Below are 26100 nucleotides of genomic sequence, written 5' to 3' on the forward strand. Positions count from 1 at the left end.
TGCTTCTCAGGGTATCCATTTCCCTAACAGCCATCAAAGGTCCAAGTTCTTGTGTTAAACTGTCCGTGTTGGATATGCCATATACTCTGCTTATCAGAGTCCTATGGAGTAACTGAGTTGTTATGGTGGATGGCAACTCTTAGCATGCAGATACCGATTGAATGGAGTTTGAAAGTGATGGGATACTTCCATTTTTGGATGTCATGGTTTACAAAAAACAAGATGGTACACTGGTAAGTAGTGTTTGTCGAAAGCCAACACACGCTGATGCTACGAGTTGCCATCCACCATACCCAACACAGCGACCTCCTTACGACTCTTGACATGCAGAGCATATGCCGTTTCTAACCCAAGAACTTGCACATTTGATGGCTGTTTTTAAGGAAAATTGATACTCTGAGAAGCAGTTTCATTGGGTTACGGAGTTTGGATCCTCCCCAAAAGTGCACAAAGATGACCACAGATCTGTGGCTCTTTTTCCATATGCTGGGGGCATATTGTTTAAGACTGGAAGAATTTTACGGAGTTGTAACATTAAGAGTGTGTTCTGTCCATCTTCCAACATTAGAGCACTACTCAGTTCTGTGAAAGATGATTTGGGGCTTACAAAGTATGGCATATATAAAATTCTGTTTCAATGTGGGAAAGCTTACATCGGCCATCTGATTTGCACAGTTCATGATAGGTGCGTACATGGAACATCGCTGTCATATGAGGCTACAACAACAAGAAAAATCAGCAGTAGCAGAACATTGCTTAAACAAGGGATGCGGAATGAAATTTGACGAGACTATGATAGTTGCCAACACTTCTGATTTTTGGGACAGCGTTTATAAAGAGGCAAATGAAATTAGATCTGAAGACAATTTGATTAATAGAGGCAATGACTTTCCTCTTAGTGCAGGATGTGCAACCCTGTACTTGCCCACATTGAAACAGAAAGTCCTTTGGTGCAGCCAGTCCAAGTGTGAAAATAGTCTATGAGTGCAATATATCATTGCCACCAGTGTTCTACTAAGGGTGGCACCACCTGCCCAGTCAGTTCTGGAGGGCAGCTACTATGATGTTTGGTACATGAGCCACGCTCAGTACAGAGGGCTATATAGGATCTGCAGGCTAGGCACAAGTTTTCAGTGGGACTCAGCAGCAGCAGCATTCTCCTGAAGATGGCAAACAGTTTGATTACCAAAATATTGAATCAAACACTAGGAAATCCAGGATGGAATGTAACAATTAAAATATTGAATCAAGTTGATTTTAGGGTATGGCAGCAATCCAAGGACATTTCCAAGTCACATTAATGCTAAAATGCTGCTCCATATTATTAGCTGTAGTTTTGTATCAGCGAAGCTGCATCATTCATTTTTGACGTGTCTCCTGAACTTGATTCAAGTGATTAGAGCCTGTATGTTATGAGAGAATAAATTATAATTCACAAAAAAAATGTTCTGATTGTTCTGCAAGTCAGATGCAATCACTCAAAATTACTGGGCAAGGTCTCAATGTGAGTGCAACTGATGTCTCCATATCATACATAAATAACTAAGCCAGTATGTTACACTCACTCGCCCAAGCTTCTAATTATCAAATGGAACTGGTAGACAGCTGTTGCAAGGTTTGGGGAAGGGGGCCCCATAAATGAGAGCACTGTACTGAATTCTCAGTCATGCACACAGAGTTAGCTGTGGTATTTGTGAAGACTGCTGCACTTAAAATACAATCGGGAGGGACACCATTCTCTCATTCTAATACAAGTATCACTAACTGCACCAGCACTATCCACCTACAGTTAGTTAGACAGGAAACTCTTATCACAAAATTTTGGGTGGAATATTAAAATCATGTGAATCTTTCCTATGTGATATAATGATTTAAGTCTTGGCCATATTTCAGTCACAAACAGCAAAAAATATAGTTTCCAACACTTGATTAAAAAGGGGCAGTAAAAATTTCCTCACTGCTGAAACAGAAAGTGCAACTGTCTCTCTTGGCATCTGATAACTTTATAATGGCAAAAAGCTGATCTACTTTAGCAATAGCAATAATATAAGCATGCTGAAATATTATCTGGACTATGCATCCTGAAGTGGTCTGGATACTTCTATTACACATTTTAACAGCAACATAGCACCTCCCACCTGTTCATGTAATCCTTCTTGCAGACTCACATATGACTGTACACTTAATAGAACGGTATAGGGCATTCAGTAACTCTTCTGCAACAAATCAATGGCATTTTCCCCTTGTTAACCAAAAGACTTTCAACATCTGGTCTCTTTCTGAACCTGTGTCTTGCCAAAGACCTGGCCCTGATTAAACAGCAGCACTTTTCATCCCAACATTGAAATGAGCAGTCCACATGAAGATGATATACGCCATCCTCAATTAACCATGCCACATATCACCTCGAAAGAAGTCACAATTTTGGACAAACTGTACGAAGTAGTAGGCACTTTTATGCCAACATGTGACGAGTAGCTCATGAATACAATCACAAATCCAAATACACCTTTGACGAAAGACATGTTATGTATGGAGCAGAGTACAATTTCAGTACACCACAATAACTAAAATGAAGGACTACTCTCATGTCAGAGTTTAGAATAGAGCTTCAAAGTTGATATCTACTGCAAGAGTATGAATCCACTGGCATCAAATTCCATGGAAGACTTGGAGAATGGTCAATGAGTTACATGTAGATATGGCACTGGTGAAGACCAATATAGCAAGATGAGGGTGACATCCTTCGTGATTGTAGTCGGGTCCAAGACATGCTACTTATTTTGGGTCTGTTTCTCTGTTCCAGTGTACACTTGAAGATCTGAGGGAACCAAATAAATGTGCCTATAATATAGCTCCATATTGGGCTGAAAACAGGTGAAAGGTTAACGATTTCTGAACACAAAGAAACAGAAAGATAAAAAAGGGATACCAATGGGGAACAGGCTGTGTGACTGATGTAGACACGAAAGGAAGGGAAGTTTGAAGTACAATGTTCCATTCATGATAAAAGTCAGTTGACAGAGCACATGCTTGAACCGGTAAAGGATGGCAGAGAAAATCAGATTTGGTCATTCGAAAAGAATCATCGCAATACTTGAATAAATTGAGCTAGGGGAAAAACGAAAAATTTAACTTTAGGCTCAGTAATTCAGTGTTTTTAAGTGCCAGACTATGGATTCAAAGGTCTGGGGTTCAATTCCCAGTCAGACCTACAATTTTTATGTCACTTATCACTTCTTTCATCTCTTGCAATATTTGTTAGTAAATGTTGAGTCGTGCCATGGTTCAGAGCCCACATTTAATGGTAGGTCCCATATAACTGTCTCGGTAAGTTCGGAGAAAGACAAGGACACACCAACTGCAGTACGACTTTGCCTAGTAAATCATTGTGATGTTCATATCAACTTGAAGACAGCTTTACATTATGGAGAACTTAACTCAGACTGGTCAGACAGGGATTCAAATGCTGTAGCTCTTGCATGTAAGTAATATGCCTTAAACATTGTGCCACCTTTATTGGTGCATTAGTGACTTTGTAAATTGAGTTCAAAACAGGATTTGCTAATTCTAGGATGATATTGTGATACCTACAAGCAACTGATTGATCTAGTTTGCTCTGCTGAATTCCTATTTTGGTCAGTTCCTTCAAAGTACTACTCAAATCAACAAGTGCTCACAGACAGAGAAGTTTTCACAGGAGAGGATATCATCAACCACATCCCACTAAGCAGTGTCTCTGATGGTCAAAGAGAATAAAAAAGCCTGATTACCAAACCCATAGTTATGCTGAAATATGTGTGTTGCCATGTATTCAACACGTACAAATGTTCTCATTACCTAGTTGGGGTTGGTGGACTAGTGGTAAAATGCATGCCTCGAAACCGAAAGGTTACGGGATCAATTCCTGGCCAGAACCCAGAATATTCCATCTGTCTTTAACCTAGCATTCACCTCTCCATCTTGTGAAGATTTGCCAGAAATGGCACATGGTTCAGATTCTACATAAACATGCAGAAGCCCATTCACCAGTCAGGTTACTGAGGATTAGGGATACGCAATTTGCCAAAGTGGTGTCCAACTGAAAGACTTGTACCATGTCATGGAAGCATACGGACTTATTAATCTGGTTATCTGAAGCTCTCAACAGCTCAGTCTTCAGGTATTTAATAGTAGTGGTCACTACAAGCCTCATTATATGCAGTTTCATGAATGGCCACGTATCTTTAGGAATACATACAATTATAAAGGAAAAGCAACTGCTTATCTGTAGCCAACTGAAGTGTGGCACATACAAACACACAACAGAAACCTATTTAAAGCTTTCAAGCTCTTGTTCTTTCTCTTGTAGAAGTACATACATTCACATGCACAACCTCACAGACACCCAAATGCACACACCTGCAGCCACAGCAAGGCTTGCTGTAGACTGGCCACAGGTGTGTGCAGTTGGGCATCTGTGTAGCTGCGTATGTGTGAATGTATGTAAGTCTACTAAAAAAATTAAAAAAATAAAAATAAAAAAAAGAGCAAGAGCTAGCACACTAGCATAAATAGTTTCCTGTTGCACGTTTCTATGCACCACGTATCAGCCAGATATAGGTGAAATATCTTATGTATTATTACATCCAGGAAATTACATTGTTGTTATCTTGAGAAATATTTATTTTAGGATACATACACGTTAGCACAGCAATAACTGGTAATAGTGTGGTGAGAGGAATAGATAACGGACTAATATGTATTATTAGTAAGACAGTCATTCCACTTTCAGCTCCTTCCCGTAAACACCATACTTTCTACAGTGGCTGTGACATTACAGCATAGAAGTGTAAGCATTTTTCAAATAGGTATCTTATGAGTGCAAATACAAACTTCTACCCTTTTCTCCAAATGTACTCAGAACCAGTGTGTGTCATAATTGACTAGAATTAAGAAGCAGTGAAATTAGTGAGATTTGGCCATCTTCTTCCCTTTTTTCTCCACTGAGATGAAAAGCTTATAATGGCCGTGGGTTACTCGACAGTTTGTGTGGTTCCTTAGGCAGAGCTCACAGTCCTTGTTTCAAAAGCAGAATCTTCAGACAAAACTAGTGATGTGTAATCTGATGGTTTAGGCTAGATTTCTCAAGTTTTTGTATTTTTTAATAACACATTTGTACTTTGGTAATAATGGTGAAAATTTCACACTTAGAAAAATGCTGATTGATTGACCTTTGTCTGCCGTTTGGGAAGATGTAGTTATTTGTGTACAGGATGTTATCAGCTCTTATAAATTATTGGAAGAACATGATAAGTTTTAATATGGAAATGCAGTAACACCTCTTTTGCTAGTACCATTTACCTGTGACAGTGTAAAGACATTAATTTTTGGAGAGGCTTTCTCAAAGTGAATGAGGTTGTCACTAAAATGCATTGCTTTATGTTATATGTTTTAAATTGTAAGAGATTTCCAGGGGCAGATGTGGACTCTGACCACAATTTTTTGGTTATGAATTGTAGACTAAAACTGAAGAAACTGCAAAAAGGTAGAATTTTAAGGAGATGGGACCTGGATAAACTAAAAGAACCAGAGGTTGTAGAGAGTTTCAGAGAGAGCATTGGGGAATGATGGACAAGAATGGGGGAAAGAAATACTGTAGCTTTGAGAGATGAAATAGTTAATGCCGCAGAGGATCAAGTAGGTAAAAAGATGAGGGCTAGTAGAAATCCTTGGATAACATAAGAGATATTGAATTTAATTGATGACAAGAGAAAATATAAAAATGCAGTAAATGAACCAGGCAAAAAGGAATACAAATGTTTCAAAATGAGATCGACAGGAAGAGCAAAATGGCTAAGCAGGGATGGCTAGAGGACAAATGTACGGATGTAGAGGCATATATCACTAGGGGTAAGATAGATAATGCCTACAGGAAAATTAAAGAGATCTTTGGAGAAAAGGGAACCACTTGTATGAATATCAAGAGCTCATATGGGAAACCAGTTCTAAGCAAAGAAGGAAAAGCAGAAAAGCAAAGAAGGAAAAGCAGAAAAGCAAAGAAGGAAAAGCAGAAAAGCAAAGAAGGAAAAGCAGTAAAGTGGAAGGAGTACATAGAGGGTTTATACAAGGACGCTGTACTGGAGGGCAATGTTATGGAAATGGAAGAGGACATAGATGAAGATGAAACGGGAGATAGGATGCTGCATGACAAGTTTGACTGAGCACTAAAAGACCTAAGTCGAAACAAGGCCCCGGGAGTAGACAACATTCCATTAGGACAACTGATAGCCTTGGGAGAGCCAGCCCTGACAAAACTCTACCATCTGGTGAGCAAGATGTATGAGACCAGCAAAATACCCACAGTCTTCAAGAAGAATATAATAATTCCAATCCCAAAGAAAGCAGGTGTTGACAGATGTGAAAATTACCAAACTATCAGTTTAATAAGTCACGGCTGCAAAATACTAACACAAATTCTTTACAGACGAATGGAAAAACTGCTAGAAGCTGACCTCAGGGAGGATCATTTTGGATTCCGTAGCAATGTTGGAACACATGAGGCAATACTGACCCTGTGACTTATCTTAGAAGATAGATTAAGGAAAGGCAAACTTATGTTTCTAGCATTTGCAGACTTAGAGAAAGCTTTTTACAATGTTGACTGGAATATTCTCGTTCAAATTCTGGAAGTGTTAGAGCTCAAATACAGTGAATGAAAGGCTATTTACAATTTGTACAGAAACCAGATGGCAATTATAAGAGTCGAGGGGCATGAAAGGGAAGCAGTGGTTGAGAAGGGAATGAGAAAGGGTTGTAGCCTATCCCCGGTGTTATTCAATCTGTATACTGAGCAAGCAGTAAAGGAAACAAAAGAAAAATTTGGAGTAGGAATTAAAATCCACAGAGAAAAAATTAAAAAATTGAGGTTTGCCAATGACACTGTAATTCTGTCAGAGACAGCTACGGACCTGGAAGAGCAGTTGAACAGAATGGCCAGTGTCTTGAAAGGAGGATATAAGATGAAGATCAACAAAAGCAAAACGAGGATAATGGATTGTAATCTAATTAAATCAGGTGATGCTGAGGGAACTGTATGAGGAAATGAGACACTTAAAGTAGTAGGTGTGTTTTGCTATTTGGGGAGCAAAATAACTGTTGATGGTCAAAGTCATTTTGCTGTGTTAAATTAAAGAATCCAATACTACCTTCACATGCCAACTGTCAAAAATTGTAATTGACATAATTATACGATGCATGTCACAGACATATATAAATGCGATCTCAGAAATAACAAAAGACAGGTAATGTAGACTCCTTGACTTGGCAGTTTCATGTTCACTCCTTATGACAGTTACATCAAACATTGTCAAGAATTTTCTCTCTTTAAAATTTGACAGCAGTAACACACAGGACAAACTGTGTACTATGTTGTAGGACATACTTTACATCCTGTCATTTTAACTGACAAGCATGTCATTGCTATAGAAGTGCATAATGTAAGTAGACTTATTTTAGTGCTATACATGTAAACTTATCTTATGCAAAAATCAATGCACATACACTTGTTTGTTCCTCTGTAGCAGATGCCACTGAGGATGGATTATAAACTGAAAAACCTGTTTTGGCAATTAAAATATTTCTTGTGCAGTTCATGGTGCACAGAAGATGTCTTTTAATAAGTATCTGAAAACTGTGGAGCACCAAACATTCAAGATTTTTACTTCTTGTTCTGTCATTGACCATTAGAAGTAACTGTCATTTGCCTACTAAGTTTATTTTCACATCACCTCTGACTCATGCAAGTTGCTACAGAAGTATAAAAATCTGGTAAGTATGCACTGTCAACAGCTAAAATCTAATCTATTCTGCTGCCATATGTAGATATCTTCTTCCTCCTACTTTGTCTTATTTGCCAAATGCATACTGTGAGTGTGACTGAATCCGTCACACGTTCTTGATGTTTATCACATCATAGAGAAGTTCAAACAGAACACCACTACATTCTCTGTAAAATACTCAAATTACGACTCGGTAATTAAAAACAATAGGTAGTTTGTGCTCATAATCTGCTCTCCAAGCATCATTTGTAGAATAATCTAGACACCTGACTTGTAATGATAGTAAATTACACAACAGTGCAGCAACATTTTCAATCTACAATATACCTACAGAAAGATAAAAAACACACTGGCAGAATCTGATATCATGCAGGGAAAGGGAACATGTGTTCATGTGAGATTCACTCTAAGACAATTGGAGACTGCAGAGTTAATGTGTTAGAAGCTTTATGTGCTAGGAGCTTGTACAGGTTAAAGACTGGGGTGCATACTCCAAACAGGTCATTCAAATGTCATCTAGGTTGAGGATACATTTGGGAGGTCATAAGAAGTATACCTTCAAGACGTTACACGACATTGCTCAATGGATTACTGCTTCTTGAAACTTAATGTAGTGCAAGTTCCAAATAATGATCACTGCAGTGGATATTACAGCTCCTTAGCTTGCCTTAAAGAAGGGTTTCCTTATCACCCCTGTCCCGCCCAGATGTATTAACTGCACCTTGGAGACATAGAAACTCCCATTTCTAGTGAGAGTTTTAGGAGGATGTTTTAATGGCAGTTTCCAGCGATTGTGACCTGTAATTCAGTAGTCTGTATGAATCCAGAAAAAATTAATTAACTCAGAAAGCCTCAAGGTCGATGGAACGTACATTCAGCCATGTCTGTCTTTGAATATGTCATAATTCATTCTGTAAAATGGAGAATTTCTTATTTGCTGCAAAATGTCTCCCTGGATCATGAGAGTCATTTCGTTTTGTATTGTTAGTGTCATGCAAGTGTTGCAGCACTTCATCCACGATTTCGGTTCCTGTACATTGTTCTTAATCTCATGGAGAAATGCCCAGCAACCATTTCATGACCTCTCAGTGTGTTTCCTGTTCAACCCAGTGAACTGGTAATTACCAGTAAAGAGGTTCTCTTGACTAGTCAAAAAAGTCATGCAACTTGAACGATCAGAGGCATGCTATTTTCATGTTGATGAATAATTTCAAAAGACTCTATCTGTTTTGAATTTTTCTGTAGCATTTTTACAGTTACAGAAAATGTCTTTAAGAGAAAAATTAACTTTTGTGGCCTATTGTTCCTTTGCAAAAACTTATGACTGGACAGGACAGAATGTAGTTGGAGTTAAAGATGTTTGACAGTGTCTGACAGACAGTAGCTTCAAGGATACAACAATCTGGTTCAGTTATACGCAAAACTTTTTGTTAATCAAACAACTAATCACATATTTGATGACATGCAGCGTAAACTTCTAAGTGAGGTTTGGGGGACAGAATCTGCATCCCTCCCCTTCTCCCCTGGGGTAGCTTAAACAGACTGATATTTTATTGGTGATGACTGCCTTCATTAAAAAAAAAAAAAAAAAAAAAAAAAAAAAATTATGACCTCAGAAATTTTTAGTTCTTCTGCAGAAGCTCAGCATTCTTAACACTTAAAAAATATAGCAGAGTTTTGTTTAGAAATATGATGCACTATAAAAAAGGAATACACAAGATACAAAATAAAGAAATGACTGAAGGGATGAAAAGAGGTTTGTATGAAAAGCTTTCCACAAGATGAGAAGCTGCAGAAAAGTATTCTGTGGGATAGCTATTACATTTATAAACCAAGGAGTAAAATATATAAATTGCAAAGCAAATACACAGACTGAAAGATGTTACTGCTAACGTATCTTGTTGTAGATACAGTGTGAAAAATGTTGTTGTTGCTACCACTACCACTATTAATACTACTACTACTACTACTACTACTACTACTACTAATAATAATAATAATAATAATAACAATAAAACCATGTGTCACTTGACATAACTGGAAGCCCAAAAATATTTTATTAATGTGTCACACAGTGCTATGGTAATGAAATATGTGACTCACACCAGGAAATGTACAGTGGAACTGTAGAGTTAGCCTTGGCCACACCAAGAGCTAGATCGCAGATACATTAATGGTGAAGAAAATGGCAGTGGAACACATCAGTCTAACAAATGACAACATCTTAAATTTAGGGCATGCATATGACTGCCTTCAGCCACTACTACTCTATCCTGAGCTTCTCAAATACACAAAGGAAGTTGACATGAGTTAATTCACAGCTGAAAAGTAAAAAGCTGCAGCTGAAAATCAATATTCTTTTATCAGAACCCAGGTTTAATAATTCCTAACATATCAGAAAATACTTGAGTGCTTAATTATATACAGATGGTAAAATCATATCCAGGTGACTAGTGCAGACTGACATTGGACTCAAATCAATTTCTATCAAATATGTAACTAGTTCATGGGCTGTGGCACAAAATATGCCCCTACGTATTATTCCATAATGTCTACCTGCAGCCAATATACACCTATCATTTTCTGTAACCAGCATTTCTATCCTATCCTATCCCATCCCATCCAGATATGTTTACGAATGTTGTACCATTTTTTTCCTCAGATGTATACTGTGTGGCTAAAAGTCATGGTAACCCAGTCAATATGTTGTTGGTCATGGACTTCTGAAGCCCATGTGGTGCATTTCTTTCTCCACACAATCCTGCTGGAAATGGGTTTCTGACATCCCAGATATGACAAACTAATTGCTATCTGATCACCCCTTCTGGTTCTGCAGAGGCAATATGACATAAATTAGTTAAACCACTGCAGTAGTTGCAGAAACAAATGTCTATTTGATAATGAAGGTACACACTACTGACTTTGGAGACTTGAACTGTTGTGTAATTTCTGATATGCTATGACCCATCCATCTTGAACCAATTTGTGTTCGAAGTTGCAGAACTCATGATGTACTGCCATGTTCATCACACATCTTTCTGTAACAGATTGCTCAGATATCCTGTCTGCACTTGAATGATATGCCACATCTAACTGCAAGATTTGCGCATAATAAGTAGCACATCTTTAAATGACACAATCCTTGCTGTGACATTTGGCCACTACTTTATAAGTGACGAAAATGTTATTACCAAATCTGCATACTTGTATTAACATAAGCCAGACAACTCTTTCTCCATTTCAGCAGCATCAGTTAAGAGAAAGCTCAGTGGCTGAAATTTTTCCCCTTTCCTGCTGGTTGGCATCTACATACTCACTGAGAGAGCACACCAGAAGATGATGATGAGCCACAAACTCCATAAAACATTGCACCGAGATAACACTTTTACTCAGCTGATAACCTAGGAGGACTTTTACAGTGAAATTTGTCATAATAGTTTGCATGTACATACACTATCATTACATTTTCTTCTACTGTTGCCTTTGTTCTCTTCCCCCCCACCATAATCAGTTTACTTTTTCAATTTCAACAAACTTATTATCTCCTTTTAGTTGTTATTCATACAGGCTAAACCAAATACAAAAAAATTAATGTGCACAAACTGCCACCAAATAAAGATGTCCACTTACCAAACAGAAGAGGGATAGAAACACAAACATGTAAAAAAGTTACTGCCTTTTGGAAGCTGAAGTTATATCACGTGGAAAAAAGAGAGAAAGTCACTATCTTTCCAAAAATTTAACAAGATTATTGAGGAACCCAAGTTAAGGACACTCAGCAGTGTAGCTGCTGTAAGCAGATATTTGTTCTATTCTTACAAGTGAAAGTACTCATTTTGTGCCAACTGATTCGCACTCCATTTCATTTTCAAGTTTAAATTCATACCCTGCGATTCTCCTATTTTGCAAATATGCTTGGACGACTAGATGCTCTTCTCATCAGTGAGTTTGTATTGGTCTTCAAAATTAATTTATGTTGCTAAGGGGGTCTTATATGTTGTTGGTTATGAAATAAGTGACCTTTGTTTGTTTCAACTGTATCCTATAATTTCGGGGACAACGATTGAAATCATTTACTAACTTTATAGTTTGCAAAGGGATACAACAGTAGTATCTCCTTAATGGGGGTATGCAAGCAGTGTGGAGCTTTCGAAGCATATTCCAAGTTTATGCTTGATGGAACATATAATTTTACAACTGACTTACTTCAAACAACTACATTCTGGTTTGGCAAACTATCCCCTTCCTGCAAGCCATTAACAAGTTACAGGAGTAAAAATCCTGCAATGGTGACACTACAAATCCAAACCATTTCAAGTTTCAGTTCAATGCTATTCTATTCATAAGTTGCAGTGCTGCAAAAATATCTGACTAAACATTCAGTAGTATACACGTTTATCCCTTTATCTTCTTGATTATTTGACACTTATTCACTGTTTATCATATTTTTGTTGCACCATTCAGTCCGAAAGTTGGTTTGCTGCAGCTCTCCATGCTAGTCTATTCTGCATAAATCTCTTCATCTCTCTGTAACTACTGAAACCTGCATTCATTTAAAACTCTCTACCCCAGTCAAGCCTAGTCTTCCCTCTAAAATTTTTGCCCCCATACTTCCCTCCATTACCAAATTTACTATTCCCTCATGTCTTCATATGTCTTCCATCAACTGATCCCTTCTTTTAGTCACGTTGTGCCATAAATTTCTTTCTCCCCACTTCAATTCAGCACCTTCTCATTATTAATCTGATCTACGCATCCAGGCTTCATCATCCTTGTATAACAAAAAGCTTCTACTTTCCTCTTGTCTGAACTGTTTACCACATACGTTTCATTTTCATGCGAGGCCACAAGCCAGAAATACCTTCAGAAAAACTTCCTAAAAGTTAAATTTATATTTAATGTTAACAAAGTTCTCTTTCCTCAAAACTACTTTTCTTGCTGTTGCCAGTCTGCATTTTATATCCTCTCTACTTCGGCCATTGTTCATTTATTTTGCTGGATAAATAACAAAACTCGACCACTAGTTTTGGTGTCTCATTTCCTAATCTATTCCCTCAGACTGCCTGATTTAATTAGACTACATTCAACTATCCTTGTTTTACATTTATTAATGCTTATCTTGTAACTTATTTTCAAGACACTATCCATTCCACTCTATTGATCTTCCAAGTCCTTTGCCGCTTCTGCAAGAATTACATCATCAATGGCAAATGTCAAAATTGCTATTTCTTGTCCACGAACTTTAATTCCCTTTCTGAATTGCTCCTTGGTTTCCTTCGCAACTCACATGATGTACAGAACGAATAACATCGGTGATATGCTACAAACCTACCTCATTCACTTTCAACTATTGTTTCCTTTTAATGCGTTTTGACTCTTACAATTCCATAACTTTGACCTAAGAACAATAACTCACAAGGAAGCAGGCAGTAGTTTTGGTTGAGATCAGCAATGCATATACGTGTGTGTAGGGGGAAGAGGAGTAGAGTACTGAACTCCTTAGAGCCCTCCCCTCCCCATGATCTGTCCTTGGTCCACTGCTGTGCTTGTCACATAAAACGTGTAAAGTTTGCTGATGACACAAGACAGTGACACACAAACAACATTCCACCAATCTAGAGACTGATGCCAACAAATTACTCTCAGGAGTCCTAACTGACTCTAAGTAAACTCACTGTCTGTTAACCTAAGCATAACTAACTCTAACCACAAAATCACACAGAAGTACCTATTGTACAAGACAGCTAGCAAATACAAAGGATGTACCGCACCAAATTCTTAGGCCTCCATATACACAGAGCAGGGTTAGAATGGATCATTGTATCCTCAAGACCACAAAAAAGTTGCCCACCGCTATCTTTGCCATTAGGAATTATTTTTTGGGGCAATTCCCCACATTAACGAAAATTTTCATTCCCAAGGAAAAAGGTTGTCCAACTTACATGCAGAATTTCCCCAGGAACCTGTTGTTGCAATCTTTTTATGAAACTTGAAGTACTTGTCAAAATATTTATTCTATTACGAGTTTCATGGTTGATAAAACTGTCCACTATGGAACCAATGAAATGTACCATGATCAAAATACAAGATTATGATTTCATCACAATCGTGTACCTTATTCCAGTATTAAAATATCTAATTCACTGCCAAATAACATCAAAGTTACACGTAGTAGTAGCATATTATTTAAAAAATAAAGATACGCTTACTTGATAAAACTTTTTATTCATCAGAAGAATTTTTTAACAAAGACATGTAGACTGTTTATGCATACATTTTTATTGTTTGTTTTTTATGTACTGCTGGTCAACATATGCTAATCCTTACACACATCATCAGATGGAAATGAAATTTATCAGATACAATGATACAGATGAGAGATTCAATTGATCCCAAAATCAAGACACACAAACAAATACAGTGAGTACAAGTAGACAAATACAGTGCACATCAATAATGCATTGGACCATCTTTAGCTGCAATACATACCACAACATCACACTGAGTCGTTTCAATGTCTGATATTGTCCTGAGGCAGAATGGCCCACAAATCTCAAATAGCTACCTCCCAATCATGTACAGCTTGACATGACGGTATCTGTCATTTCAGATAATCCCACATATGCTCTATAGGGGACATGACCAGCGAGCAGGCTAACCATGAACGAATCAGGAAATGGCGTAGGAGGTCTTGAGAAACTCGAGCTTTGTGTGTGTGAGTATTATCTTGGTGAGAAAGTGCCCCTAGTAGCCCATGTCAGAAGGATACCACATGCGGTAGAAATATGTCATCGACATAATGCTACCCCATTATTGTAGTCTACGGTCCCCCAGACTCTTATGCCAGTTGTGTGAGTGGTGTGGAATGTGATAGCATAGGTGAAACTGTACCATTCACCATGCTTCCATCTCATCTGTATGCTTTTAGCATCCATCCTCAAAATGAATCAGGATTCATCACTAAACACAACATTTTGCCGATCTGTGGCAGTCCACCTATTCTGACTTGGCACCACTGTATATGGAGTCACTACTCTTTCTGTGTTAATGGCAGTACACTAAAAGAGCAGCTGGATTGCAAATTTGCATACACAAGGTGTCTGGAAATGGTTTGTGGAACAATTTAAACTTGTACATTTGCTTGTATCATGAAGCAAGTCAGTGTAGGATCCACGATAGTTTGCTGCATGATCCTTCGATCATCTTGCCTCATTATCTTCCTGGTCGTGTCAGACCCGGTAAGTTGCGTGTGGGTGCCATCTTGCATCCACTGCTCCCAATGTCAGCTGACACCCTGAAGCCACATATGTCATATCGATCAGCCCGCTGTTTTCGTGCTGATCATTAGACTCCTCTAAAACTGACTTAACTGTGAGAAATGTTGTCTAACACATCAAATGGCATTCTGCGACTACTAATGTCCTCCTCAATTTGAAATGTGATCGTCAAGTGCATGATTCATCCACTATTCGCTGTTTAAGTGCACGACTGCAGTGTAACTGCAGGGTTTGTGGACATGCACAATGACACCAAACCTGGATCATTTGTATATAGGATCTCACTTCACTTCACTTATTTGCAAAGCTTCATGTTTGCACCTTTCTGCCCACTGGATGCACTATTTTCAATGTTCCTGAGTGTATTTTCCTGCAACTCTTGTTTGTAAATTAACTGTACTTCCCCTCGTTACATTCTATGTAATTACCATTTTCATATTTTTTTACTTGTTCAATATCCTTGTGTCTCATAAGCATAAAAGTATCTATGGAATATGTATATAAATAAAAATAAAATAAAAATATCAAGTTCATACCACTCTGAATATCAACCCCTTGATATTTCTGAGCTCTGCAGTCACAACACACCATTTTAAGTGCAGAGATTTCTGATGCAATACTGAGATGAAGATGAAGGTTTTATCCAAAGATAAACAAACAGCAATCACATAGAAACAACGAAACTATGGAAATTTTAATAAGAGCGCCCAGAGTAATATTTTCTGTGACATAACACAAATAAATAATAAATTCTTACTGGTTACTGAATGTAGCTTCCAACATGGTGGTAAATGGGCTGAGTGATGGTCAGTTTACAATCCACTTAATTTGCAAGCCGTGAGAAATATAGTAGTCGATTTCATCTGTTACAAGCTCATAGGATCACATTCCAATATAACAACCAAACACAAACAAAAATCTCACTGTTAGTGAGGATTGTGACAGGTTTATCTAGGCCTCACTAAGAGTATCACACATATTTTGCTACATAATTAATGAACTCAAAATGATTTTCAAATTTAAATAAAGTAAAATTGCACTGTTTTTCAATAGACTTAGCTCAAAGGTGATGCACAACTATGCAATGGGATGACTTCTTAGGTCTAATTTACACTTATACTTCAATACTTCTGATCAATAACAATAATAATAATAATAACAACAACAATAACAAAGAAGTTTATTAAAAGACAGACTGACTATTAGACACAAAGAGGAAGAGAACAGCTGTATTTTTATGGACAGCTAAAAAGGCTAGATGAAAAAAATACCAAAGAGAATTTTCAAGCTTTTTGACAGAAACCCAAAAACATCAATGACATGGACCAAAGAATTTACGAAGACCTGTGGGAAATGGAAACAAGAGAGGAAGCAATAGGAGAAAAAGAAACATTCCAAGCAAAAGTAAGAAGTTTCTAGGGCTTCCAGGACAATACAAAGAAAAAGACAGGTGCAATAATGATAGAAGAAAGAAAGGGGAAAAGAAAGAAAACTTAAGTTATTTCATGTGGTCCTTCGTAGGCCAAACCAATTTAAAAAATTAAAAAATAAAACGGTAACAAGTTTGAAAGCTATTAAAATCCACGCCCAATATCAACTTTATAAATGTCCAATTACATGATTTTATTGGCCACCTCACCATATAACTATGCTTATCAGCATGATTACTAAAAACATCTAGGTATATGTTGACAAATATTTCTTGCAAATGTCAAAAAAGCCAAATTTCAACATTGCACTCTGTTTTAAAAGAATTAGTGTAACAGACATAAGTGACTCTTCAGCAAATAAAACCTCACTGATGAATTAATGCAACAAAAATTAGTACACATGAAAGAATATCATCATCCTCTCTGTTCCCTTTAACAACTGCACTAGCGCCATTGACCCTTTGTATATAATTCATTAATATCTACGTATTTCTGATAAACACTAACAGTTTCTTCCAGGCAATAAACATGCAAACTATCTGTTCCTTAGTGTGTGATGAATTTTAATATTAGTATGCCTTCTGCTTATGTTTCCAAACAGTTTTCAATGCATATGGATCAGTGCGTTGTGCAGAAAATTACATGCAAGCACATAGACAAACCCCTGAATATTTGTCAATGATAAGTATCACGCATTACTTGTTAATTAGGTTTCTTCCACGTGGTAAAGGCAAAACACAATGCAACAAAAATATTTTACAGGGCTTGGGGTTAACTACAATAATAAAATTCTAAACGTTTTAAACTTTCTCCAAGGATACAAGGAAGCCAAAGAAAGTAAAGGAGTACTTTAGTATTAAGGCAGAAACACGCAAACACTTACCACAATAGGCTCAACGCTTTGGGCACCACTCTGAGGAAGCAAGTCAATGAAAGAATACACAATGACAGATACCTCTTACAAAGCAATGAAAAAATAAAACTTATTTCTATGCTAAATAAAATACATATGTACATATAAATAATTAAGTGTAGTTTAATATTTACAATTGTTGAGAAGCAATGACACATCTCAGTAAATGAGAGTAACATGAAATAAAAGTTAAGCTTTTATTCTTTCCCACAGCAGGATTAATTACACATAATAAAAATCACAGATTTTCAATAGTAGAGGGAAAAATTTTTCCTTATCATTAAGCTGATAAATACAAATCAAATTAAATTCTAGTACATACGACCTGCTTTCTTGTGTTTCCTATACATGGGAAAGTGAGATTTTGTTTTTTATATCAGAGTACTTTATGACCTATTTCTGCAGCTCATCAAACATAAGTTAAACAGATACATAATGAAGACTGAAAGAAATTCAGTATTACAATGTGGCACTTCCTATAATCACATAGATGTATTACATTTATCTGTACGACCTTCTGGAATAACATTCTGTTGCTTCTGAAACAATGGAAAGTCGGGCTGGAATATCAACTATTACGATACAAACCGGATAGATTGCCACTCACCATAAAGCTGACATCTTAAATTGCAGACAGGCACAACAAAAAGGCTGTCACACAATGAACTTTTGGGCAAAGCCTTCCCCAGAAAAGAAAACAAACACACACTTCACACACGCAAGCGCATCTCATATGCACATGATCACTATCTCTGGCCGCAGTGACGAGAAGTGTGAAGAGCATGTTTTCTTTCCTGAAGAAAGTCTTTTTATTGTCCCTGCCTGCAATTCAACATGTCATCCTTATGGTGAATGGCAATCTACCCTTTCAACTATAGTGTTTCTGTTGCTTTCAGTTATTTCTTTGTGTCTCCCTTTTTAATAAAAAGCAAAAGAAGAAGTGAGAGAGCTACAAACAGGAAATATATCTTCAGCCATGCATATGACAGTTAAAAAGTTGTTTCACAATTGAAGTGGTCTCATTTTTTCATAAGTGAAGTTAATTCGTCATATGGTCTTTATTCGTTAAAATTATAAAAAACTGAAAATGCCATGATGAAAATGAGTCAACAACATACCTCAATCTGGGACACTGTCCTTTTCACCATCAAACTTAGTGATGGAAGAACAAAAAATGAAAATATCAAAACATTTCAAAACAAAATTCAACATACAGCCCAAACGAATTAACTTTCAAGAAGGAAAGCATTTCCGTAAGTGTTCCAACTAAACGATTTCAACATGGTGCTTGCATAGGTACTTGAATAAAAATAAAGCAATTCTGAGTCGTTTGAGAATCCAAGGAGGTAACTACATTCTACATTCGGACATGACATATTTATTCCAGATCAAGTGGGACTACATTTGCTTCATGGAGATTGTATACGTGTGAGGGGATTACTCTATACTGCTGCGAAAGAAAAAGGTTAAAAAAAACTTGTACACTTGGAAATACAACTTTGATTTTGAGCATATGACAGCATATGCCACCTGGGGAATAGAAGATGTACTGATAATGGTTTCAATGTTGTCCACCAACAGACATTATAGTGGTATACCTACCAGACTGCCATCTGTGTCTACCCTTTAGTATGGAGCGATCACAGCCAGAAGGCTCAATGTGATACAGACCATGCCACGAAGATGCACTCGTGGTTCCTACAGCCAAATGAGTGATTTTGAAAGGGGTCAAACTATGGCTTTCCGAGTGGTGGGATGGACCTTTCAGAGAACTACTGCTGAACTTGGATGTGCTGCATCAGTTGTGCAACAATGCTTGTGGTCACGTGAACATTCTCACACCCGGAGACAAGGTTCTGGATGTCCAAGCAGCACAGATGCCCACCAGGATCACCATACTGTAAGGGCAGCTGTGGCAGATTGTACAGCTACAGGGTGTATACATGGACAAGGAAAAAAAATTCCCGGCTTTTTCCTGGATCTCCCGGTTAAAAATACATTTTCTCCCGGGTGAAAATACAGTTTTTCCGTGTTAAGTAACAGTATACTTTCCGTCTGAACTGTTATACTTATCAACCCTTTGAATGGATATAGTTTTATACAGCAGCGTAGAAATTCTCGGCACTTTAGAAAAAGAAACTCAGTGGAAAAAACGCGTCTCAGAAAGATCTTTGACGCGCACCAACATGTACGCTGCATATTTTCGTATTACGAAAGTATATATTCGAATTCCACCAACAGGAAAAGAGAATGGTTTAAGTTAATATACGTAGTGTTGCTACAAGAAAAGAAAAGCTTTCGCACACAGTATTTGTCGCTAAGATTAAAAGCTACAAGAGATACTAAGTTTTCACATATAATGTTAATCTGAAACTTCCTGGCAGATTAAAACTGTGTGCCCGACCGAGACTCGAACTCGGGACCTTTGCCTTTCGCGGGCAAGTGCTCTACCAGCTTCTGCAAAGTTTGGAAGGTAGGAGACGAGGTACTGGCAGAAGTAAAGCTGTGAGTACCGGGCATGAGTCGTGCTTCGGTAGCTCAGTTGGTAGAGCACTTGCCCGCGAAAGGCAAAGGTCCCGAGTTCGAGTCTCGGTCGGGCACACAGTTTTAATCTGCCAGGAAGTTTCATATCAGCGCACACTCCGCTGCAGACTGAAAATCTCATTCTATAATGTTAATCTGTTTAGCGCATGTTACACTTTAACATACATCACACAAATACGCCAGTAAAATTTTTAATACCGACATAAATCTCTTATCTTCTGGGCTCGAAATTCTTCTAAATGGCTCGTCATCAAAGAGTTGATTTTTAAAAAAAGAGCAAACGCTCTGTGATTCAAGAAATTCATCGTACATTCTCGCACATAGTTCATCTTGCGTAAAAGACAAATTTACTTTGATAATAACACTTTTCGAACAACAGTTCGCAATATTTTCCCGCAACCTGTTAGATTCATCTCAGCAGTTGCCAGACAGCGCTAGAAAGGAGGCGTCACCCCGTATGTTCGTACGTGTAAAACTTTAAAAGATCTTACATTATGTCATAAAAGAAACAAGACATCAGAGGATACTCCAAGACCGTCGGAATTTCGTGAACCATACTAAAATGCATAGTTCGCCTTAAAGCGCACATTCTTATCTCCAGATTTCCAACGATGTAGGCCTCGATCTGATATTAAGCTTTTCGGTATGGTTTTCGGGACGTAAATTTTCTTGGAGCGCCAGTACTGTATTATCTCAGGTTTGGTTCTTTATTATGGAATAATGCCATACGTGCTAGAAGATGAAAAGTGCACTTTAAATGCAGCGAACAGTTGAAACTAGCCAATTGTGTGGAATTAAACACTTCGTTTCAAATAAATTTACTGCCTCAGCAGGAAAGGTTAATAAAAAGCCAAATTTCTTTAGCAAACCGACAAAAATGACTTCATTGTTCTTCAAGGCGATTAATGCTTGACTGTCAGAAAGGTAGAAATAAAATAAAATCCGAAACTAGTAACATATTTTAGCCTTCCGTAATTATGTGAATGTATTTTAATTCACTTGATAGCGCACAGCCACAGAAATCCGCCTTGTTTTCATTGGACGTGAGAGCAATAAACGAAGAGGAAACAGAAAAATCACTAAATGTAAACACGGGTCACGTGGAGACTAACCCCCCACCACCACCAACTATAACTCAGACTGTTCTGCACATCAGAACGTTAAAAATTAAAAAAAAAAAAGACTTATCAAAAATAAGTTCATTTTTTAGCGCACATCTTTCTGAATAGTCATACAAAAAACAATAATTATCGAGGAAATGTAAGACATGTTATTTGGTCTTACGTGTGCCGAAGTGCAGTGCCACGCTCTTCACACAGCATTCTTCTATCGCACGTCACTGTATTTCACTCTGTGGAATTGAAATGTGTATATTTTGTAAAATTCAAATGGTTCAAATGGCTCTGAGCACTATGGGACTCAACTTCTGAGGTCATTAGTCCCCTAGAACTTAGAACTAGTGAAACCTAACTAACCTAAGGACATCACAAACATCCATGCCCGAGGCAGGATTCGAACCTGCGAACGTAGCGGTCTTGCGGTTCCAGACTGCAGCGCCTTTAACAGCACGGCCACTTCGGCCGGCTATATTTTGTAATGGACGCCATAAAACTATTTAAGGACAGTGGAAATTAAAATGTCCTGTAGTGCCTCTCCTGCTCCCAGTCGGCCGGTATGACATCCTGCCCCTCTTTTTCTTTTCTTTTCTTTTTTTTAAAAAAAAAAAAAAAAAAAAAAAGAATCGCAATTAATACTGGATGGGATTATTTGTAACCGGCAGAACAAGAACTCTTCAGAAAATCTGGACTCTCTATTGCCTATTAGCTAATAAACTGCTTTCCTGTGTGACATAAAATTAAATATAGGATACCTAAAACCAGTAAAGACAAGAGACAGGCAAGACAGTACACATTTCTTCAATCCTTAGGTCCTAGCGATTTTTCTCTCTAAACTTGCTACAGCTTTCCTTTCTGTGAAAGAACTATTACCTTATCAAAGTTCGTCAAACGTTTTGCTACACGAAAAATCGAAATGTCGTCGTCTAATACTGAAAAAGCTGTTAATACAAAAAGTACCCACTGGTGTGGTTTCTCGATCTGATTACGTCTATTTTGTCACTGTATGCTGGATAAAACAAAATAGGCCTTTCTAATATTACGGCAATTGTAACACACACCAAATAAGCTAGACTGTTTTGGCAATAATGATAATTTTTATAGTACGACAATATAATTCACGAAGTACCAATACGAAATACTATTTGGTCTACTACAGTCAAAAAGCTTCATGTTAGGAAATAGTTTGTTATGCACTAGACTGAAAAGTAGTATAAATTTGGAATCATCATATTCTTCCATAATTTGTGTGATGTCCCCGTTTCTTCTCCTTCCTCGTTCTAATAAACAATCTTATCACTAATTCTGTAACTATTCCTATCACTGCCAAAATTAATTCTCCGGCTAACTTTACTAACCCTGCCACAATCACCGGTTTAATTATCCAGCGATTATTCTCTGGTCAGGCGTGGTCGTACAACGCGTTTTCCGCGCAACTCCCAGAATGGAACTTAAGCAGCTGCTAGCTGGAGACTACAACTGGCCCTGTCTAATGTAGCGATCTGGCCAACTATTTTCTGTCAGAATTTCACTTTCTTGGATACACCAAGAAGATAATACATGATCTTTCTTACCTGTTAGTCGTTTATTTCCACTCTGGTAGTCTGAATGTATGGATTTCGATAGTAATTATAACAACGCTAAACATTTGCAAACCGAATCAACCACATAAACAAGCAGCAGCTGGCATTCACCGGTTCGGCTTTATTCCGCTCAGCTCTATCGCCCCTCCCGTTTTGTCTGCAGTAAAGTTCATCTCTAGATTCGACGAGGATTCCCCTGGCAGAGACATCACGTACACTATGCACGCATTCCAAAATCAACTTGTAATTCATTCAGAAATCAACTTAGAAGGTGTTCAAAAATGTCCAAAAACCAGCAGGGGTGCGTTTCAAAATTAGATGAATAATCGATAGACCGATGTGCACTGGATGCTAGGAGCTTTGTGAAACAAGGTTTTTTTTTTTTTCCTCAAGAATATGAATTTGCCACGTGCCTCCGAAATTTCCGACCGGTTCAGATACCCCGGTTTGCCCCTCCCAGATCCGGGCCTGCAGCGCACGCGTGAATATAGCAGCTTGGACGCGCCAGTAATATTTTTCCGGATACCCCATGTGGCTGGTTGCTGCTACTGCCGCTTACATAGCCAACAGCCACATTTCTGTAGCCAGCAGGGGGAGAAGAATCTAATGTAAACAGTTGTGACTTCACGCTCATCGGAGGCAATTGTTGTTATGAAGCATTGCATAGTCTTCCTAAAGCCTATGACACATTTTTCTGTTGGCAGACGCTTGTACGTGCACTGTCTTCTTTTATATGGCGCCTTTCCTTTGCAATTTAAGTTTTATTTTCGTTTTTTTCTCTCGTTCATGTTTTAATGCTGTAGTATTATTCTGCAGTAGCGGGATACAGTAATATCCTTTGTTAGAGTATCGGTTCTTACCAGTCAAAATTACAAAAATTTAACTGAAAACTAAAACAACGAAAAATTCCCGGAATTCTAAAAAATTCCCGGGTTTTTCCCGGTTTTCTCCCGGATGAAAAAATTCCCGGGTTTTTCCCGGATCTCCCGGTTGTCCCGGGCCGTATACACCCTGAGCTACCACAGCACAGATAAGAGGGTTTGGGAGCCCATATGTATCAACACAGATTGTTGTGAACTGACTGTAAGACTAAGGGCATGCACATCTCCAGCACATCTTCCTCTCACATTACAGCGTTGCTGTGCATGGCTCAACTGGTGCCATCGGAGGATCACTTGGAAGATGGAACAGCACGCCATGGTCTTCAGCGATGAAAGCCGATTCTATCCATATGCAAGTCATGTTTACACATATGACATAGACCTGGTGAGTACAGTCTCGTAGAGTACAGTTATCCAAGGCACACTCATCCTACTGTCTGCCTTATGGTCTGGGGGTGATAAGCTACAACTCTCGTTCATCTTCGGCATTTCTGGAGGTGATGCTAACCAGCAGTTGGTACACACAGAATGTTGTTAGACCCATTCTTTTGGCATTCTTGTAACAGGAAGGTGACGTGTTGTTCCAACAGGATAATGCACACCCACACATTGTCTATGAAACTTGACATACTCTGCAAGACATGCAGCAACTTCCCTGGCTAGCATGATCTACAGACTTGTCTCCAAACACATGTGGGACACGATAGGGTGAGAAGTGAATTGTGCGACTCATCAACCAACAACTCTCACAGAATTATGTGAACAGGTCAAGCAGGTATGGGATAACATATCTGAGAACAGTATTCGCCATCTGTATGATTGAATTGATGCCACAGCCAGGGCTTGCATTGCCGCCTGTGGAGGCTACACCATGTACTAATATGGGCATTTCAGCATGAGTTGATACCTGGTACCTCAAAACTGCTTGTGCTACCGATCTGTAAATGTAATCACTTCACGTACTCCATGTGCACTGTCGCAACAATAAATCTTGAGTGAATTCGAAAGCTCTAGAGGGATGTATTTTTTTTCCCCCCAGCAGTGTACACAGACTACTGATGATCATGGAATAGAAAAGAATGAGTACATCAGGGCATCAAGAAGATCTGTTGCCAGATGGATAGTGGTGTGTCATAAGTCTTACTACAGATGCTCAATATGGGGCTGATCCTGCCTTACACCCTTGTGATAAGAACCACCACTGGTGTTCATAAATCAAGGTCTTGTTGATAGGTAATGTATGCATGCTTAAAACAATTATACAAATGATACATACATGTTCTGTCTGCTCCACATGATATTTGCCTAAGACACTTGAAGGCATTCTGACTCCAAGGGATCTAGCTTTCAGATCCTGTAAGTGAGGTAACCAGCATGGCTTATGATAACATATAGTGCCAAGACACCTCGTCCAAATTTCAAAACTCCAGAAACATCTATTATACATATGCCACTTGGATTAACTATAGGACAAGAAAGGTTTAAATCAACATACGCGCACTTCTCTACAGATGATCTGAAACCAGTATATTACATTATTTCCTCCAATACTGTAATAGATAAAGTGGTAGCAACCTTGAAAATATGTCAAAGCATAATACATTAGCCCAATCTGCCTTAATAGACTACTATTTACTGCCTTTAGTTAAGAGGTGACCAAACAGCAAAAGAAAAAAGTGGAATCTTACAATCGCAAGGAAAGAATTGGCATATAAATAAGTCAAAGTAATTTTCAGCAGAAGAATTAAAAGCTTAAGAGGTAACATTATGAGTGGAAAAGGAACTCCACTGTTTCACACACATGGAGAGTGGATAGGTGGACAGAGTACACTGATGGCCTCTCGGAGCATGAGGAACTCTCTGCTGATACGACAGGAAACGTAATCAGTGATGATTTGGAAGACAGAAGGGATCCTGTGTTGGGAGAGAGTTTCGCACAGATTTGTAAGACTTACGAACAAACTAGGCAGAAGAAATAGATAATACTCCTTCAGAATTTGTCAAATCATTGGAAAAGTTGCAAACAGTTGATTATTCAAGTTAGTAAGTAGAATATATGAGACTAGATACATGTCATTGGTCTTAGAATATCATCCTTACAATCCCAAAGATAGAAAGGGCAGATAAATACAAGAAATAATGTACAATCAACTTGACAGCTTATGCTTCCAAGTTGCTGATGAGATAGTATACTGGAAAAGAAAATTGAGGATCTGTTAAGACGACAATCATTTGGCTTTACAAAGCTAAAGCCAGAAGAGAGGCGATTCTGACATTGTGCGTGTCAATGAAAGCAAGACTTAAGATAAAATCAGAACACTTTCATAAGATCTGACAACCTAGATAAAGCATTTAATTACATAATATCATGCAAAGTGTTGAAAATGTTCAGAAAGGTAAGTATAAGGTGTAGGAAACGTGTGAGCCAAAAATGACTTTACAACTTTGGAATGATACAGAAATTTATTGAGATACTTTACAGAACAGTAGATGTGTTACTTTGTAGTAAACAACCTCATGTTTGATTCAAATAGTGC

The 26100-nt window shown here is 38.0% G+C and overlaps 1 protein-coding gene across 13 annotated transcripts in view; it reads right to left on the reverse strand.

Annotated features, from left to right (window-relative positions):
• LOC126189034 (MAGUK p55 subfamily member 7) overlaps positions 1-26100 on the reverse strand; it is a 265575-nt gene that overhangs the window by 178598 nt on the left and 60877 nt on the right. For 11 of the 13 annotated variants that reach the window (XM_049930876.1, XM_049930875.1, XM_049930871.1 and 8 more), the window contains exon 5: positions 17411-17440. The exons of the other annotated variants lie outside the window; for them this stretch is intronic. In XM_049930876.1, coding sequence (XP_049786833.1) covers positions 17411-17440 — 30 coding nt within the window. The remainder of the gene's footprint in view (positions 1-17410; positions 17441-26100) is intronic. 13 annotated transcript variants of the gene reach the window in all.

This window comes from Schistocerca cancellata, chromosome 5, assembly GCF_023864275.1.
Source record: "Schistocerca cancellata isolate TAMUIC-IGC-003103 chromosome 5, iqSchCanc2.1, whole genome shotgun sequence".
NCBI classification, from domain to species: Eukaryota; Metazoa; Arthropoda; class Insecta; order Orthoptera; family Acrididae; genus Schistocerca; species Schistocerca cancellata.